Source organism: Scomber scombrus, chromosome 7 (genome assembly GCF_963691925.1).
Source record: "Scomber scombrus chromosome 7, fScoSco1.1, whole genome shotgun sequence".
NCBI lineage: Eukaryota > Metazoa > Chordata > Actinopteri > Scombriformes > Scombridae > Scomber > Scomber scombrus.
In genome coordinates this window covers 29,718,865-29,738,745 of record NC_084976.1, presented here as the reverse complement: position 1 = coordinate 29,738,745, position 19,881 = coordinate 29,718,865, and the positions used below count along the sequence as shown (strand labels likewise).

Below are 19,881 nucleotides of genomic sequence, written 5' to 3'. Positions count from 1 at the left end.
CAGAACCCGTTCTGGGGGCACAATGGGGGTCTCTTTTCCCTCTGCATCGTCATGGGAGAAGATTCTGGAGAGGGAGTCAGGCTTCTTGTCTTTAGAACCGGGTCTGTAAGACAAGACAAAATTGAAGCGGGAGAAGAACATTGCCCACCTGGCCTGACGTGGATTTAGCCTCTTGGCAGACTTGATGTACTGCAGGTTCTTGTGGTCGGTCCAGATCAGGATCGGGAGGGCCGCCCCCTCCAGCCAGTGTCTCCATTCTTCCAGCGCCACTTTAACCGCCAGCAGCTCCCGGTCCCCCACAGCATAATTTCTTTCTGCAGGGGACAGTTTTCTAGAGAGGTAAGCACATGGATGAATCTTTCCATCCTTACCCAACCTCTGGGACAGGACAGCACCAACCCCCATATCCGAGGCGTCCACCTCAACAATGAATTGTTCGGTGGGGTCGGGCAAGGTGAGGACCGGGGCTGCTGCGAAGGATTTCTTCAGGCGCTGGAAGGCCTCCTCTGCAGGCGGAGACCACTGAAAGACAGACTTGGAAGAGGTTAGAGCATGGAGGGGGGCGGCTACAGAGCTGAACCCCTTAATGAACTTCCTATAGAAGTTGGCGAACCCCAGGAAGCGTTGCAACTCTTTACGACCTGTGGGGGAAGGCCAATTAAGTACATCCTGTACCTTGGAAGGATCCATCTTGACCTGACCACTGGAGATGATGTAGCCTAAGAATGTCACCTGGCTCTTGTGAAATTCACACTTTTCAGCCTTCACATATAGTCCATTTTCCAACAGACGAGTCAGAACCTTTCTGACCGTGGCTACATGTTCGTTCATATTTCGAGAATGTATCATCTATGTACACGAAAACATCTTTGTTAAGGAATTCTCGGAGGGCTTCGTTGATCAGGGACTGGAAAACTGCAGAGGCATTGGTGAGACCGAAAGGCATGACTAAATATTCATAATGGCCAACGGGGGTGTTGAAGGCTGTTTTCCACTCATCCCCCTCTCGAATCCGGACCAGGTGATAGGCATTGCGAAGGTCTAGTTTGGTATAAACCTGGGAACCCTGAAGAAGATCAAAGGCGGAGGCAATGAGTGGAAGTGGGTACCTGTTCTTTATTGTAATATCATTAAGGTGGTTGTAATCAATACAAGGTCGGAGTGTCTTGTCTTTTTTCTCGACAAAGAAAAACCCTGCGCCTGCAGGCGATGAGGAAGGACGAATCAAGCCTGCTTGCAGGGAGGCCGTGATGTATTCCTCCATGGCAGTACGTTCAGGGGCAGACAAAGAATACAGACGACCTTTAGGGATAGGGGCACCAGGTAGGAGATCAATGGCGCAGTCACCTTCCCTGTGGGGAGGAAGAGATAGAGCCTTAGCCTTACTGAAGACTTCTCTTATATCATGGTAGCACTCAGGCACCAGGCTAACATCAGGGGCGGAGTCAGAGAGGGACAGTTCAGGTGACGGGGAGCTTTGGGTGAGACTGGGGAAACAGTTTTCCTTACAGGTGGGTCCCCAACCCAACACATTACCAGATGCCCAATCCATGTGGGGATTGTGACTAACCAGCCAAGGGTAGCCGAGAATGAGGGGGTGAGTGACTGAGCGGAACAGATGGAAGGTGAGTTGTTCAGAGTGGCCATCTGAAAAGGTGAGTGCAACCGGTGGTGTTTCATGTGTGACCAGACTCATGAGCCTGCCATCCAGGGCTGTGGCAGATAGAGGCTTCTCCAGGGGAACAGTCGCTAGACCTAGCTGGTCTGCTAGCTTGGAGCTCATAAGGTTTGTGTCAGCCCCAGAGTCTACTAATGCCTTTACCGAGATGGAGGTAGTGTCTGAGGTGAGTGCTAAGTCAGTTAGCTGGCGGTGTGTTTGGGAAGTTAACTGTGTAGCACTCACCAGAGACGTGGGAGCATTGGAAGGCCTGGAAACCCGAACCGGACAGTGAGCTATCACATGGCCCAACTGAGCGCAGTAGATGCACCGGCCCTCGAGGAATCTGCGCTGCCTCTCAGCGGGGGTCAGCCTGGTCTGCCCAATCTGCATAGGCTCAGGAGGAGTTGTCGACGCGATGTTGTCTTCTGGGGAAAGGGGAAGTTCCGTGGACCTGAGAGCAGGTGGCCTGTAGGGAGGAGGAGATGGTCTGCCTCGCTGGCGTTCCAGGAGCCTCTGGTCTATCCGAGAAGCCAGGGACACCAAGGCGTCGAGTTCGGAGGGGAGGTCCAGGGGAGCGAGATGGTCCTTGAGACGTTCCGACAAACCCTGGTGAAGCGCATCTACCAGGGCCGGCTGGTTCCAGCCACTATCAGCAGCCAGGGTACGAAACTCAATGGCGTAGTCCATGACTGACCGTCTACCCTGCTTAATGCTGACTAGTGCCTTGGCTGCCTCTCGACCGGGGGTGGCAGAGTGGAAGATCTGTTTGAAAGTCTCTAGGAAAAGGGGCAGTGAATAACACACAGCTGAGTCACGACTCCATTCTGAGGTGGCCCAGGCGTTGGCTCTCCCGGACAGGTAAGACATGATGAACGCTATCTTAGCTCTGTCAGAGGGGAAGACCTTAGCCTGAAATTCAAAATGGAGCTCGCATTGGGTGAGGAATGGACGGCAGTCACCTGAGTCCCCGGAGAAGCGTTCCGGGCTGGACAGGCTGAGGGAGCGGAGCTCAGGGAGATTGGCCTGATCAGGCTCGTCAGGAGCAGCGGCAGGTGGTTCAGCGGAGGTGGTGGTTGTCAGTCTCTGAAGCTGGTCGATGACGTGGGCGAGTTGAGCCGAGACTGTAGCACACTGCTCCTCAGAGCGGGAGGTGACCTCGGCCAGGTCATGATGAAGGCGGGCAAACTGCTGGTCTTGCTCAAACAGTTTCTCTCCCTGTGCCCTCAGCGCGGTGCGGATCTGGTCCGATTCCGTTGCGTCCATGTTTGGCCAGATCGTACTATCAGGTACAGATCGGGACACAAACGAGGAACCGGAGGGCTCAGGCTGAATCAGAGTTGTTTATTACAGGCAGGGGTCCAAACCAGGCAGGCAGTAGAATAGGCGAAGGTACAGGTAGTCGGCTGGCTATAATCTAGGTCACGGATCAACAGCTGGTCATACACAGGGAGATACTCAAGGAAATAATACGCTGGAACTCTGACTCTAAGGACAAGACGGGCGGGACAGGCGGGAAACTTGACAGGAAGACAGGGGTAAGACAAGGACTTCAAAATAAAACAGGAAGTGGCACAACAAGAACAGAAAATCAACTAAAACCCTAACCGGCACTAACAGGCCTTGACAATTGTCTGGTGTTAGGGTTAGGTTTAGGTTTAGGACAAGAAAGGCCACTCCCCTTAAAAGGGGAACAGCTGTGCACGGTCACAGGTTGTCACTTGTATTACTTATTTCAGAAATATAATTAACCTTTTAGCCCAATCTCTATTAAAATGTCCCATATTTCCCCTCAAAAAATAAAAAAAATAAAAAATAAATAAGAGAACAAAAAGAAAAAATAAATATTAATTTAAAAAAATTATAGAAAATGAAAAACTACAACAGTTAAATCAATACTCAGTTTACAAAATAATATGCAGTGAAATGAATGAAGGGCCCCAAGGAGAGGTCACAGGTCAGGTTAAACCAAAATAGCGCTAAAATCAGGCAAAACAAAAATAGTTAAAGTGGAAGTTGGATAAACCAGTTAGAATAGTTATTAAATGAAATATTTAAATAAGTACAGACAGTAAAACTAAATGGTTGAAGTAAGGGTTGATGATCCGGTAGGATATATTACTAATGAAATATTAAGGTTAGGTTCAGTAAAATTAAAACCAAATGGTTGAGGTTAGGGTTACATGATGCGGGAAGGATATATTATTAATGGAAAATTAAGATTAGGTTCAGGAAATTAAAACCAAATGGTTGAGGTTAGGGTTAGGGTTAGGGACTCAGTTACTTTATTTAGTCATCTACTTGAGCAATCATATTACTATTGAAGAAGTCAAAAGAGCTGTAGACCAAGCAAAATTGAAGAAGGCATCTGGAATAGAAGGTATCCCAAATGAAGCACTAAAATCCCCTCATATATTGATAGGTCCTCTTTTTTAAATAAAAACACGGTTTGAATATGGTTTAATACCTTCAGCATGGTACAAATCCATCATTAAACCTATCCCAAAATCATCCATTAGTGACCCCAGAATACCTCTTAATTAAGGAGTATTAGCCTTCTTAATACAACTTATAAATTGTACTGTAGTATATTTAGAAATGGAACAGTTACTGGTAAATGAGCAGAACGGGTTAAAAAGAAACAAGCTTGTATTGATCATATACTCTCAGTATCAACAATTATTAGAACTATAATTGATAAGGGCAAACCCAGTTTCTCATGTTTTGTTGATTTTCAAAAGGCATTTGACTGGATTAAGAGTTTTATAAACCAATAAAAGGATCTTAAAATCAGTGCAGAGACATTAAAATGTATGTCATGTGTTCTTTCTTTCTGGTCTTCATCAGCACACGTGCAACTGGTTTCTGAATTAACTGTAACTGAGCTATGTTCTATAAACAGAAAGCATAGTATTACAGTAGTTCATTTTGCAGGTAATACAAGCATGCATTAACACCTCTGTACTGGCGTGAGAGAGAAATGGTCGACAACTGGCAATTTTTTTAAATAATAAAATGTAGTTTTTGTTACATTTCTAATGTGGGGTTCAAAACTCAAAATCAAAGATGACTCCTAGGTTTTTCACCAGTGCCTGCAGTTTCTTATTGAGTTTCTCTCTCTGGGCTTCAGTACCAACATCTCAGATTTGTCCTGGTTGAGCTTTTGAATATTTTCAGCCATCCATGATTTAAGATATGGTTAATAAGGGCATCTATTGGCCCTGGGTCATCAGGAGACACAGCGATATACTGTTGTGTGTCATCAGCATAGCTGTGGAAAATGATGCTGTGCCTCCTGACCCCACAGTACACGTCAGAGAGAAAAGACAGGAGCACACTGATTGATATGCAGCCTTTAATAATGCAAGCAGACTAATGTTTCAACCTTACTGACAGAATCAAAGAAGGACAAAGGCATAAGGCAAACACACATATGTAGTCAACTTATGATAGGTGTACATTTGTCATTTGGTAGAAGGTTAAACAAGACTTCAAACATATTGAATAATGGATGAAAAGATGGGAATTGCAAGAGCCAATGTCCAGGTACCAAACCCAACGATTAAAAACAGGAAAACAAGAATTATGTGAAATTAAGAACAACATATGCAGGTTTTGTAGATGACAGATAAATCATTAATTGGAGGAAGTATGACAATTTTTAGCTCTTCATCCAGCATCTAGTAGCTGTAGAACAGATATTTTTCTCAGGAGTTGTGGACACCAAACTAGAGCTAAAAGGAGATTGAATAATGGATTCATATTCATCCTGCAGATGGATACATGACTCTGAATGAATGCTAATGTTGTTTTTGTTGACAGGATGTGTGAATGGTCACCTGTTTACTAACATATTAGCCATAACAATTTTATTCGACTGGATGTTGGTGTTGTGTTTGTCAATATTTTTTGAAAATATTATTATCCCCCTAGTGATCAAACATTTATTAATGCAGCTTTAATGTCATCTAACCATATGTTGTCTCTAATGATCATGTCATAAGTCAAACTTAAGATATAATTTCTACCAGAATCTATAAAAGAGCACCAGCTAAATAGCGGCTATGTAAATTGCCATTGTTATTCATTTTGAACCTCAACAGATCTAATCCAATACAGAGCCATACACCTCCACCTCACACAGGGTCAGATACACAGTTTTTCCAGGAACAACTATGATAACGTAGCGACCGTCCATCCCCTTACAGTCGAACGTCTGCGAAAAACCTGCAGGGATGTGACTGATCACAGCACACCTAGGAAAAAAAGACACTGTTAACTTATTGAATGATCAATTTAATACATGGATACTTATTTTTGGTTTTAAAAGTTAATATAAATATAATTTACTGCTAACAAACCCAATGAGAAATATCCCTTAATAACTTTTAGTCATATTAGTATTTTAATAAATGGACTATAAATTACCGGGGATTGTTGCTGCCAGTGTTCACAGGAGAATTTCCAATGCGGATCTCAGCTCCATCAAGGTATTTTGGGTATGTTTTTCTGTTGGTTATCTTGACAGAGTTCACTCTATGGGTTTTGCCAAGGTCCAGTTGCCACCAGGGACTGTTTGTCCATTTTGTACAAGAACAGCTTCCCTTTGCCCATGTGGTGGCATGATTCCCATCTATAGCATTACTTGGATGGCATTGATATGAATACGATGATGACTGTGAGGCTGCTCCGTGGATTGCCAGGTTCACTCCTGTAAAAAAGGACACATTTGCAAATATAAGCAGTGATAATTAGTTTTCCTTGTTATCTGCAGAACAAAGTGGCTCCAATTTGAGGATTTCTTGAACTCAGCAGTCACTTCCATTTGCATATTTTTGTCTTTTCTAGTTTCTCACGGCAGTGAGAGTTTATGTATAATTGTGCAGATGCTTATTGCAAAACTTGAAGGATGCACCAGCAGTTAACGGTACAAAATGTGCAAGATTGTAAGCTGTGTATTACAACCCAATCTGTTTATTTTTCTTCTTCTGCTGTGAACATAACTGTGCAGAAAATGAGGCACCAGCATCTCCCAGTAAATCAAATTTCATTCTCACCAGTTGGAGCACGGTAGCCGTAGACTTCCACTTCACAGAGTGTGAGGACCTTTCCTGAACCAGGTAAAACCACAGTCACAAAACGTCCCTCCACAGGTTTTTCAAGGTTATAGATATGGGCCCTGCCTGCTGGGATATGAGAAATTACAGCAACCCTGAAAGAGAGAGAGAGTAAACAGTGCATTATTGCCTTTCATATCTCAAGTACTAAGGTTATTTAATTTTATTAAAAAGGTGTTCAATTTGACAGTGTGTAATGGTCATTTACTTTCCTGTATATGATTTCTGATGTTTTTTGTCAAGAATTAAATATAGTTCATCTGTCTTAATATTTCTGCTGCCTGCATTACTGAGCAACATGTTGTCCAGCTAAACAACAAACAACTGATAGAAAAGGTTTTCACAGGTACGGTGGGAGATTTATTAGTCTGACAAATGTTTACATTTGGTTTGAACTCACACACACCCCAATATGCATGGGTGTGTCCAGTTACACTGTCTGTCACAGGAAATGAATGAACACACATGAATCTGTGAGAATTGATCATTCTCCATGGCCTTTGCATAAGTTTAAATACAAAGCAGAATTGAGATTGAAGTTAGATGAATTAATGAAACTGTCAGTCAAAATTAGTATTTTCTAGAAAAATAAAAATGATAGCACTAACTCTAAGATACATGACCTGAAATAAGGGCTACCTCCGCTAACAAAAAAACACTTAATTTTAACAGTGTTTGGACCTATTATGTTCACTTACACTGGGTTTCTGTGACCGTGGTAACCGTGGTAACCAGAGTAACTCGAGTAACCAGAGTAACCAGAATGCAAATTCTTTGTGACATGAATCTCAGCCCCATTGAGCCTGTCTGCACAGCAGTCTCTTCTGTTGGTGATGATGATAGTGGTGACCATGTACTTCTCCAGCAGGTCCACTCTCCACCAGGGGTTGGCCATTTTTTCAGTGTGGCTGCATGAACCAGCAGGAAAACGAGCATCACGGTTTCCATCAATGGCGTTGTAAGCAGCCGCCAGAGAAGAATACTTTCCCCTGTATTGCTGTGACTGAGTTGCTTTGCCACGCAAGGCCACATTGTCTGTGGAAGGAATACGAACATTTTTTCCAAAGCTTAATGTTTATTATCACTGTGGAGGAATTTATATCACACCAGACAACCTGTGTGTGCCCATCCTGGCCTATGTGAATGTTATTTAAATAATTTTACATTACCACATTTTCAGCCACATTAGCAGCATGAACACAATAATGACTTATCATTATCTTTAAGTTGAGATGGAGAAATGATTTGCAAGCAGTTTCATTTAACCACATCCAGCAGAGGAACACATTATCATTCATTTGGAGTCTTGTTTCAGTCCGCCTGGTGTAAGGCCAATATTCACTCTTTCAAACTACAATTATCTTTATTATCACTCCACCATCATATTATTGTTTATACATAACTAATCATCCATTTTAGGGCACCACGATTTTGTCACTATGTCACAGACATAGCCAGATCATACTTACGGTACTGGTAAGCCAAGCATGTCCCCAGGAAGACCAGCAACAGCAGAACTGAACCGGTTTTCATTATTCTGGTCGAGACAAATTACAGAGTCAATGATAGAATTAAACTGAAGAAATTTACATTGTTATCACTATTAATGTATGATGTTCACGCCTGACCAATAATACAATGATTTTTTTTCCAGACATTAAATAGCCAACGTGCATAACAATGTAATTATTTGGACACTGAATGACTAATGACTATTAAGTAATTATATGCAGCCGGAAATAGAGAGAAAAATTAAATAACCCTTCCGACTGTGTATTTGAGAGCATGACTATTCTATTATAACCACATACCTTGACACGCTGTTTGTGCTGTGAAAGGGTTAAAAGGATCTTCAGGATCAGTTCCAGATGACTGAACGAAAAAGCTCGAAGCAATGTTGATGATCTGGTCAAGTGAACAGGTATATATGCCCAATGGAGTGATGTGCTGGCACATGATGATCAGGTGTGGAACTGCAGTGCGGTCCAAAACAAATTTGCCAATTGGGACAAAGTATACCTTACATTGACTTGTCAAAACAGTACACACCTCACCTTCTGCTTACAAATCTACACCCTGAACACACCAATATGCAAATAAATTAGATTGTAAAATAACTTTCCCAGTAGAGACGAGTTAAGAATAAAATACAATATGATACAATACAATAGACTAGATCTTTATTGTCCAACAGGACAATTGTCTTCGGCTCACCAAAACATGAAGATGCACTACAGCAGTCACAGCACAGAGACAAGGTTGTAGGATACTCCTTGCAGTCTTCCTCGTCTTTTCTGTAAACAATTGAATCAAGGTCTTTTGTGTGTGATCTGCCCCTACTCCGGTGCACTAAATATCAAATCAGCACTACTGTGGAAACTCTGTGTGAACACTAAACACACATATGAAATAATTTATAAAACACTGCTGGGTTGAAAATCAAAAAAAAAAAATACAATAAGGAGATGGAACATATACAAATATTGGCACAAACTCATCTCAACGAGCAAACATAATCTATTATAGTTTCTGGAGGAACAAAGAAATGATCTGTGACTGGTCAGTGTATATTAGCGTATTGATTACAGTGGATGGGAAAAAGCCATGAGACATACATCTGCATACACGTGTTACATGAAAGTCATGTGTCCCCAAGACACAGAAAACTAAGGCCCCAAGCCATGTGTGACCCTTTACCCCATGACATGATTTCCTTGTACCAAAACCCAGAGCATCTACCTTATTTGGACATGAGCCAGGAGGAGAATACAAGGGGCTTCATATAATAACAAAAGACCATTTATTTTTAACACACACAATAACAAGGTAAAAAAACAAAGATCGGGCGCGCAGGTGGTTGAGTGGTTAGAGCGCATGCCACGTACGCAGTGGACCCCGGTTCGAATCCCGGCCGGTGGACCTTTACTGCATGTCACACCCCCCTCTCTCTCCCATGTTTCCTGTCTGGCAACTATCAAATAAAGGTGTCTATGCCTGAAAAAAAATCTTTAAAAAAAAAAAAAAAAAAAAAAAAAAAAAACAAAGATCTTACTTCCAGAATTGTGTATGAAAACAATGAATCGATGATTTGGTCTTTCATTTCTTTTACAGCAGGTAAAATACTACAGACAGTCACCCTGGTGACAGCCAAATTTAATATGAAGAGGATTCAGAGTTTGATAGTTATGTTCATCAGAAACAGAGAGAGGGTAACTAATAAAGAAATATTTTGTCAGTGTAATAGACTGTTGAAATTACTGTCCCCATTATGATAACTTATAAACTGACCAAAATCCAACAGTTGTGCTGTTGCTCCATGTGGTTGATATTCTGACACCTTAACCTGACTTACTTACTGCATCAGATGCCTTTTGACCTGGTTGTTTTTAATCTTATGCTGTTTTTATGTTTAATGTTTTAATGCATTATGTAAAGCACTTTGAATTACCCTTGTGTATGGAATATGATGTACAAATAATTATTGTGCTTCACCTTACAGGATCCAGGATCCAGGATCAGGTTTGATGGCTGAATGCAAAGGCACACAGCAACTCCCAGATCCGGTTTGATGGCTGAGTGCAAAGAAACTTGGCAACTCTACAATCAGGTCTGAGGATGAGACAAGACAAGACAGACATCCCTACTCTCATTGAAGTTCCGGGAATCTCCGGCATATTGATAGTGGCTCCCTGATGCCCGGATATTAGATTGCATGCCAGAGAGACATGTTGCATGTTTGTGTGACTGTCAATGCAGAAAGAGTAGTAGTAGTAGTCAGTAAACCAATCACACCCCCACACCCCCCACCCCACGGAACGACCCAGTGCACAAACCCCCCATCGCCCCAATACGGGATGGGACCTCCCTGAAATTAGTTTTTGCAGGTTGGTATGTCTGATAAGGTCAGATGTATCTTTATTGAGCCCCCTTGGAAGAAGTTCAAATTGACACAGCAATACCATGGAAAAATGTATCAGCATAAAGGTGAAAGTGTACTAAATAAAAGAATCAAGAATAAGACAAAAAGAGGATAAAATAAACAAAATACTATATATAGTAGACATTATTGCAGATTTATAAATCTGCAATATATAAATATGAAATATGCTGAAAATTCCTGAGATTATGTGCAATGTTCCTGGGATGTATATAGTAAGGACAGCATTCATCTTTTTTCAGTGGGAGTGGGAGGTACTGGGAGCTGTGGTGTTGTGCAGTCTGATGGCTTATGGTATGAAATAGCTCCCCAAGCGCTTTGAGGCACGTGGCTGGATACATTTGTGGCTGAACTTGCTCCTGAGCCACCTCAGCTCGGCATATAACTGGGCAGGTATGCAGGCAGATGACCATCTGGTACGCAGTGATTGGAGAGTTGACTGGGAAAGGTGGGAAAGTCAGAGGGCATGTAATGGTCAGGTGATTACTCCATGAGTCCATGAAATGCAGGGCACTGGGGAAGACTGTTGCTTAAGGCAGGTATGGAAACAGGATGAAAAAACTGAATACCACACAGGCAGCCGTTGTGACCATAGCAGCCCATGGTGCAAGTGTGAGGTGTATCTAACTATAAAGCAAGTTCTCCCTGGAGAGAGGGTTGTAGCCAATTCAGTGGTCTGTCCACTGACCATGATCACTAACATGGATCACTCGTGACTAGCATGAGTGACTAAGTGGTCTGTGGTCTCTTCCATTTTAAATTTAAACCTGAAGCAGCTCTTTTCACATATTTATTTTATTTTATTGTAATTCCTTTATGTGTTTATATTATTTAGGAGTATTTAATTTAATGTATATTTTGACTGTTATGCAACACAACAACAAATGCCTTGTAGCCTATGTTCAAACCTACTTGGAAATAAGAATGATTTTGATTTTAATCTTAATGTTTTATGCTGTTTTTATTTTTAATGTTTTAATGCATTATGCAATGTGTTTTGAATTGACTTTGTGTATGGAATATGGTGTACAAATACACGTGCCTTACCTCACCTTACAGGATCCAGGATACAGGATAAGGTTTTATGGCTGAATGCAAAAGCACACAACAACTCCCAGATCAGGTTTGATGGCTGAATGCAAAGGCACATAGCAAGTCCTAGATCAGGTTTGTGGATCAAGAAAATAATTAGTGGGCAGGTATATGTACACAATGGAGTGATCAGGAAAATGAAAGGCATGTGTGCAGGCAGATGACCATCTGGTATGGAATGATTGGAGAGGTGACTCTGAAAGATGAGAAAGTCACAGAGCATGTAATGGTGAGGTCCATGATCCCATGAAATGTAGGCATTGGGGAAATGAGAGTGTTGCTGAAGACAGGTATGGAGACAGGATGGACAAACTAAATATCACAGAGGCAGCTGTTATGTGGTATAGCAGCCCATGGAGAAAGTGTGAGGTGATCTTGCGAGATACAGCATGCTCACAATCACTAATCCTCTCCAGTGTGCTGCCTTTGAATACCAGGTCTGATGAAAGTGCTGTGGTAAGGGGTATCGAGATGGGGTTCATACCTGCGCCTCTACACCATGTTCATGTAATGTCAGATCTAGTCACTGGGTTCTTTAAGGTGGGTGTCCGCTCAGAGTTTCCTGTTGATGGTATTGACTTCATCATGGGAAACAACATTGCAGGGGGTAAGGTTTATCCAGGCGGGGAGTTCCAGTCCTCTGAAATGAGGCCAACGTGGAAGTAACTTAAAACTGCATTCTATCAAAAGGCCACCAGGGGGCGACCATTTTGGTGTCAAAAGGACTTCCGTCTCTATACAAGTCAATGGAGAATTCACCAACTTCTCACTTGATTTCTAACCTCAGTAAACGTTTTCAAAATGTGTTTATGGTCTCAATCGCTAGTTTGAAGCCTTCTTCAATGCAGTATGATGTTCATTTTTGAAATTTTGGCCTCCCTGATTTTATATTTGATGATAAAGCAGGGTATGCATTAGGGCGTAGCTACGTCGTGATTGACAGGTTGATTGGTTCACAGGTTCACAGGGCGCCTCATGCCCCTCCTGATGCCCATATAAGTAGAATCCATGTTTTAATTTTTCCGGCATGCGCCTGAAATTTTCAAGATGGCGCTGCTCAGATCCGATACCATTGGCCTCTGAGCAGCAGTCCACAGACTGTATTTCTTATATACAGTCTACGGTTTTATCCTGTCCCTAAGGTGGTGGATGTGCCTATCCGTGAGTCTCGTGATGATGTAGCCATCTGTCACCCTGATGTGTTTGTGGCTAGTGTGCTAACTAGAGCTCAGGCTCATAAAAAAGTATAGGAGGTTAATCTTGCTGACTCAATACTGGGTTCTGTTCTCTCTGCCCTCCAGTGGTGGTGCCGTAAGCAGCAGGGTCACAGAGCCGGAAAAGGTGACAGAGTCTATGACCGACTCACCGGTGCTGTTGACACATGAGGCCCTCATCAAAGCTCAGGACCAAATGACCCATCGCTTGCTAAGTGCTGGGCTGCCGTTGTTGACAAGTCTAAATGTAATGAAAAGCAGCCCTTTTTCATTGAGAAGGATGTGTTGATGCGCAGGTGGGTTGCACCTTCACATATCGCCAGCGAGTCAGTTGCGCGTTTCTGCGGAACCTGCCCAACCTGCCAAATTGTGGGTTAACCAAATCAGCCTGTCCCTTTTGCTCCTCTGCAGCCCATCCCAGCCATAGGGGAACCATTTGAACATGTGCTGGTTGACTGTGTTGGGCCACTCCCTAGAAACAAAGTTAGGAAATCAGTTTTTACTCAGTCTGATGTGTATTAACACCCATTTTCCTGAAGCTATTCCCCTCTGTAAAATGCAGTCACGAAGGCTCGAATAAAGTTCTTCACCACATTTTGCCTCCCACAGATTGTGCAGACTGATCATGGCACCAATTTTCTTTCTAGGGTTTTCAAGCAGATGCTTAGTTCATTGGGTGTCTCCCACTCTGTGTCCAGTGCCTATCATCCAGAGTCCCAGGGTGCTCTCGAACGCTGGCCCCAAACACTTAAGTCTATGCGAAAGAAGTTTTGCCATGAGACAGGGAAAGACTTGGATGAGGGACTACCATTTGTTTTTTTGCCATTCGGGATGCAAAGCAGGAATCCCTGGGGTTTAGCCAAGTCTGATGATACCCCCAGGTTCTGTTCTGACTTCCGTAAAGTTAATGCAGTCGCAAAGACATCTTGCACTGTCTGAGTCTTGCATGTTTCCTTTCTGTATGTTGTCTGTCTTTGTAAAAGGGTGACATTCAGTTTCCCCTCTGGGGGATTAAAAAAGTACCTCTTATATTATCTTTGCTCAAGACCCCTCTATTCCGTGTATGTGCCCAGCTGCAGATATCATTCTCTTTCTTTAAGTTAAACATCTGCAGCCAGCAAATTGTTCTTTAGACAGCATCCCCTATTTACAGAGGTCTTTGATACTGTTGGGTCAAGTATCCTGGCTTTGATAAATACTTCCCTCAGTTCAGACTATGTTCCGGCTGCCTTTAAGCATGCTGTAGTGCCTCCAATTCTCTCCAACTTTGGGCCAATTTTCATTTAAAGTTTTGGAAAGAGTAGTCTTTCCTCAACTGAAAACATTTTTAGATAATTTTAGCATTTCTTAGAAGTTTCAGTCTGGCTTTAAATGTCAATCATAGCATGGTGCTTTTATAGACATTTATGGCTATAGGAAATATAGTTAGGCCTCTTTCACACTTCTTTTAGAATTTTTTAGATTGTTGTGTAGGCTGATATTAATATACTTAATCTATTATTGTGATTTGTCTGGGGGCATATAACAGTATCTGCAGTTAAGTACAATTTAATTTTTTACTGGTGAGCCATACACCTGCAACTCGCACAGGGTCAAGTCTGTGATCACAGCACAACTGGCGGATGAAGCAGAAAATACGGCATTAACCTTGCAAATGTTTGCTGAAAAATTAGTTTATTAATTTGTTTCCAAAAGTCTGATTTGACGTAGAATTATAATGTTAGGGATTGTTAATGATAGATGGGAGAGTTACATTTACTTTCATTTTCATACAATCTGCTGCACCACAATGATTGGATATTTGGTGTCATCATCAGGGAATACAATTTTTTTATGAGAAAATGTTAAAATAGTATTTAGCAGTATTCAGCTCCAATTAGTTACTTTTTATAATTATATTGTTATTGTAAGTAATCAGATCTCAGCTGCATTGAGTCATTCTGTGGAAGACTCTCTGTTTGTTAACTTAAGAGAAAACACTAGGTTTTCAGCAGGTCTAGTCACCACAAGGGTCTGAACTAGTTGTAAATGTGCAAGAGGCCTCTCCTCAGTTACTTGCAGAATTTCTATCTATGGCATTATATGCATTCCCAAATGAATGCAATGATGATTGTATACTGTGTTGATATTTACAGTTCACTGAATGACATTATTAGTTGCAATGTGAAAAGTGTCACTCATAGTGACAAACACATAATTATTGCCAACAGAGCCTTTTAGTCTGTTTTCCTTATCGTTTCGGTTTTACACATTTGCATTGTTTAATCTCACTACTTCAGAGAGAAAAGACAAGAGCACACTGATTGATATGCAGCCTTTAATAATGCAAGCAGACTAATGTTTCAACATTACTGACAGAATCAAAGAAGGAGAAAGGCATAAGGCAATCACACATATGTAGTACATTTATAGTAGGTGTACATTTGCCATTGCATAGAAGGTTGAACAAGACTTTAAACATATTGAATAATAGTTGAAAAGATGGGAATTGCCGGAGCCAATGTCCAGGTGCCAAAACCAGGGATTAAAAAGAAAAACAAGATTTATGTGAAATCAAGAACTAAAGATACATTTGTAGATGACAGATAAATCATTAATTGGAGGAAGTATGAGCTCTTCATCCAGCATCTAGTAGCTGTTGAACAGTTTTTTTTTTCACGGACACCAAAGTAGAGCTAAAAGAAGATTGAATAATGGATTCACATCCATCCTGCAGGCAGATACATGACTCCTAATGAATGCTAATGTTGTTTTTGTTGACTGTGTGAATGGGCAACTGTAACATATTAGCCATAACAATTTTATTTGCCCAGATTATGATGTCAGGGTTGTGTTTGTCAGCATGTTTTGAAATTATTCTGCCCCCTAGTGATCAAACATTTATTAATGCAGTTTTACTGTGACCTAACCATATGTTGTCTCTAATGATGTCAATGTCATAAGTGAAGTTTAAGATATGATTTCTACCAGAATCTATAAAAGAGCATCAGCTAAATACCAGCTATGTAAATTGCCATTGTTGCACATTTTGAACCTCAACAGATCTAATCCAATACAGAGCCATACACCTCCACCTCACACAGGGTCAGATACACAGTTTTTCCAGGAGCAACTATGATAATGTAGCGACCGTCCATCCCCTTACAGTCGAACGTCTGCGAAAAACCTGCAGGGATGTGACTGATCACAGCACACCTAGGAAAAAAATAAATTGCACTGTTAACTTAGTGAATGATCAGTTTAATACATGGATACTCATCTTTCATTTTAAAGGTAAATATAAATATGAGTTACTGCTATCAAACGTAATGACACATTCATTTTTAGTCATAGTAGTATTTCAAATAATGAACTGTAAACTATACCGGGGATTGTTGGTGCCAGTTTGTGCAGGAGACTTTCCGATGCGGATCTCAGCTCCATCAAGATATTTTGGGTATGTTTTTGTGTTGGTTATCTTGACAGAGTTCACTTTATGGGTTTTGCCAAGGTCCAGTTGCCACCAGGGACTAAGTGTCGATTTTGTACAAGAACAACTGCCTTCTCCCCATGTGGTGGTATGACGCCCATCTATAGCATGATATGCATCGCATTGATACGAATACAATGATGACTGTGAGGCTTTTCCGAGGACTGCCAGGTTGAATCCTGTACAAAAGGACACATTCACAAACATCAGCAGTGATACCTAGTTTTCCTTGCTATGTACAGTACAAAGTGGTCCTTTCCAGTTCTGTGTCTGGATATTTTATCTGAATAATGAAACAATTAAATTCCTGGGTTTCTGCGTTTACACCTGGAATTAAAATGTGTTCTTGTTTTCTCAATTTTGCCTTTATTATGAACACATTTCAATATGAAAATCTTGTCAACAACTTGCCATGAATGTACACCATTCTTTTCTATATCACTGTTCATAATGTAAAGGTTGCATTTATATTAGGATAATATCTGATCCCTGCTTTAACATGCATTTTCCTTTTCCAGATATAGGTGGCATTTTAATCTCAGATGTAAATGCAAAAATGTCATGTTCATGTTAAGACACATTTTTTACACCTGGTATAAACATGCAATCTGTATATGGATAGTTTATTTGCATAAAGACAAACACATTAATGCAGGTGCAAATGCACTCAAAAAATGGAATGAAATCTGATCGGGCTTGCATTGTGATCGATTATCAGCCAGGTAAAAATGCATCTGTACAGCTTGACCACATCATACAAATAGGTCTTCCTGAAAGCTAAAGCAACCTCTGGAAAAGATAAAAGTAGTAGCTTCCCTCACAAAAAAGTGAATGACATCCATTTGTGGCAGCACTTTCCTCGATCTGGGATTTGATATGATTGCTAGCTCCATCTAGAAATGTTACATATTCAGATGCGATCACAAGACAGGAACAGCCAAGAAAACGAGAACACATTTTAACACCAGGTAAATGCAACGACCCATTGATTAGTTGTCATTATCTAGATAATGTATCCAGATTCTGTACATATGTTCATACCAAGTGTAAATGGGGCCTCAGTTCAAATAGATACCAGATTGCAAAGCAGGAAGCATTTTTCTCATTTTCTTCATTCAAATGAATGTGGTTCATCTTCTGCTGTGAACATAACTGTGCAGAAAATGAGGCACCAGCACCTCATAGTAAATCAAATTTGTGTGTCTTCAGCCACATATTTCATTCTCACCAGTTGGAGCACGGTAGCCATAGACTTCCACTTCACAGAGTGAGAGGATCCTTTCATAACCAGGTAAAACGACAGTCACAAAACGTCCCTCCACAGGTTTTTTAAGAGTTATTATATGAGACCTGCCTGCTGGGATATAAGTAATTACAGCAACCCTAAAAGAGAGAGAGAGTAAACAGTGCATGAATGAGTTTCATATCTGAAGTACTTTAAAGGTTATTTTAATTAATAAAAGAATGTGTACACAGTATTTCTTTTATTTGATTTTTTATGTTTTTAGTCACAAATTAATTATAGTTCTTTTGTCTTAGTATTTCTGCTGCCTGCATTACTGTGCAAAATGTTGTCCAGCTACAAACAGATGATTGTAGAAAAGGCTTTAACAGGTACGGTGGGAGATTTACTTTAACATTTGGTTTGACCTCAGGAAATGAATGGACACAGATGAATCTGTGATAATTGATCATTCTCCTTGTCCATGGTATCATTTAAAGTTAACAGGCTTGTAACTGGACTTACATGAAGGTATAAATACAGAACGGAATTGAGCTATAAGTGAATATAATTTTCAGTCAAAAGTATAGTCAATTAAAACAGTGTTTGGGGGACATTATTGTTTCACCAGTTTAACAGACAAATACATTCGACTTTTAGTTGTATATGGGGTATAACAATTCTAGAGTGAACCAATATGAATAACCTTAAGTTAATATGAGTTACTATATCAAAAGTAATTGGGATAAAAACCTCAAAGCCCCATCTGCATATATTAAGGGTAAACAGTCTACATCATGATCTGCATGGTTTACATCTTCTTAACAGTTTTCAGGGAGAAGTCCTGTATCTATTGAGTTATTACTGTATGGTCACTTACTGTGGGTTTATGCGACTTTGGTACGCTGGTATACTGTGACCTTCGTAAGCTGAGTAACCGATGGAATGCAAATTTTTTGTGACATAAATCTCTGCCCCATTGAGCCTGTCTGCACAGCAATCTCCTCTGTTGGTGATGATGATAGTGAGGACCATGTAGGAGTCCAGCAGGTCCACCCTCCACCAGGGGTTGGTCATTTTTGCAGTGTGGCTGCATGAACCGGCGGTAAAACGAGCTTCACGGTTTCCATCAATGGCATTGTAAGCAGCCCCAAAAACATCGGTCTTTCCCCTCAAGCGCTGTGACTGAGTTGCTGTGCCACGCAAGGCCAAATTTTCTGTGGAAGGAACACACACATTTTTTCCACAGCTTAATGTTTCTTATCACTATGGAGAAGTTAATATCACACCAGACAACCTGTGTGTGCCCCTCCTGGTCTATGTGAATACGATTTAAATACTTTCAGAATACTACGTTTTCAGTCACATTAGCAGCATGAACACAATAATGACTTATCATTATCTTTAAGTTGAGATGATGAGAACTTGTTAGCAAATAGTTTCTTTCAACCACATCCAGCAGTTAGGGAGCAACATTATCGTTCATTTGGAGATTTTTTTTCTTACCACCTGGTGTAAGGCCAGTATTCACTCTTTAGCTGTTAAATACTCCACTATGTTCACCAATTAGTCGGTAACTGTGTCTGTTTGCTGTTTGGAGCTCTGTTAAGCTGAGTGGAGCTACAGAGTTGCAACAAGTGACCTCTTTCATATTGTCACATTGTTAAAAATATTGATTATAGCCGCTTTAAGCTTAAATAAATGTATCGGCCAATACGTTGACTAACAGTTTTCTTTCCATAGCATATGCAGTAATATAGAAAAAAACATTGAGGGTTGTGTGACCAACAAGGATTCATCATCTTTCACTGCATTACACATAACATAACAACTATAAAAGATTATGTTTGATTTGTGTTATACTTAAGTCTAACCATCTTTAAGTGAAGTTAACGCAGCCACAAACTTGTGCACAGTGTTATTAACAACATTTGGAAACAAATTAATTAAAAAGATCTAATCTACAATTATCTTTATTATTACTCCATCTTATTATTGTTTTCACATGACTACACATAGCATTTTAAGGCACCTGGATTTTGTTGCAATTTTACTTGTTAATGTTTTATTACACAGATGTCACAGACGTATCCAGATCATACTTACGGTAGTGTTGGTCAGCCAAGCATGTCCCCAGGAAGACCAGCAACAGCAGAACTGAACCGGTTTTCAT

General features: G+C 40.9%; 2 protein-coding genes and 1 long non-coding RNA gene across 3 annotated transcripts in view; 1 reads left to right on the top strand and 2 right to left on the bottom strand.

Moving 5' to 3' along the window:
- The window catches only part of LOC133983665 (uncharacterized), a 24,597-nt gene extending 8,740 nt beyond the window's left edge, over window positions 1–15,857 (top strand). The window contains exons 2-3 of the long non-coding RNA XR_009925380.1: window positions 5,369–5,551; window positions 15,844–15,857. This is a non-coding gene — a long non-coding RNA (uncharacterized LOC133983665). The remainder of the gene's footprint in view (window positions 1–5,368; window positions 5,552–15,843) is intronic.
- Window positions 5,658–8,307, bottom strand: LOC133983659 (uncharacterized). Its single transcript, XM_062422815.1, has 5 exons — window positions 8,244–8,307; window positions 7,473–7,809; window positions 6,715–6,869; window positions 6,086–6,368; window positions 5,658–5,913 (listed from the first exon to the last, which is right to left on the bottom strand). The coding sequence occupies exons 1-5, from the start codon at window positions 8,305–8,307 to the stop codon at window positions 5,763–5,765; spliced, it is 990 nt and encodes a 329-aa protein (XP_062278799.1). The 3' UTR covers window positions 5,658–5,762.
- LOC133983658 (uncharacterized) lies at window positions 15,851–19,881 on the bottom strand. The gene is made up of 5 exons (XM_062422814.1): window positions 19,815–19,881; window positions 18,589–18,925; window positions 17,715–17,869; window positions 16,383–16,665; window positions 15,851–16,212 (listed from the first exon to the last, which is right to left on the bottom strand). The coding sequence occupies exons 1-5, from the start codon at window positions 19,879–19,881 to the stop codon at window positions 16,062–16,064; spliced, it is 993 nt and encodes a 330-aa protein (XP_062278798.1). The 3' UTR covers window positions 15,851–16,061.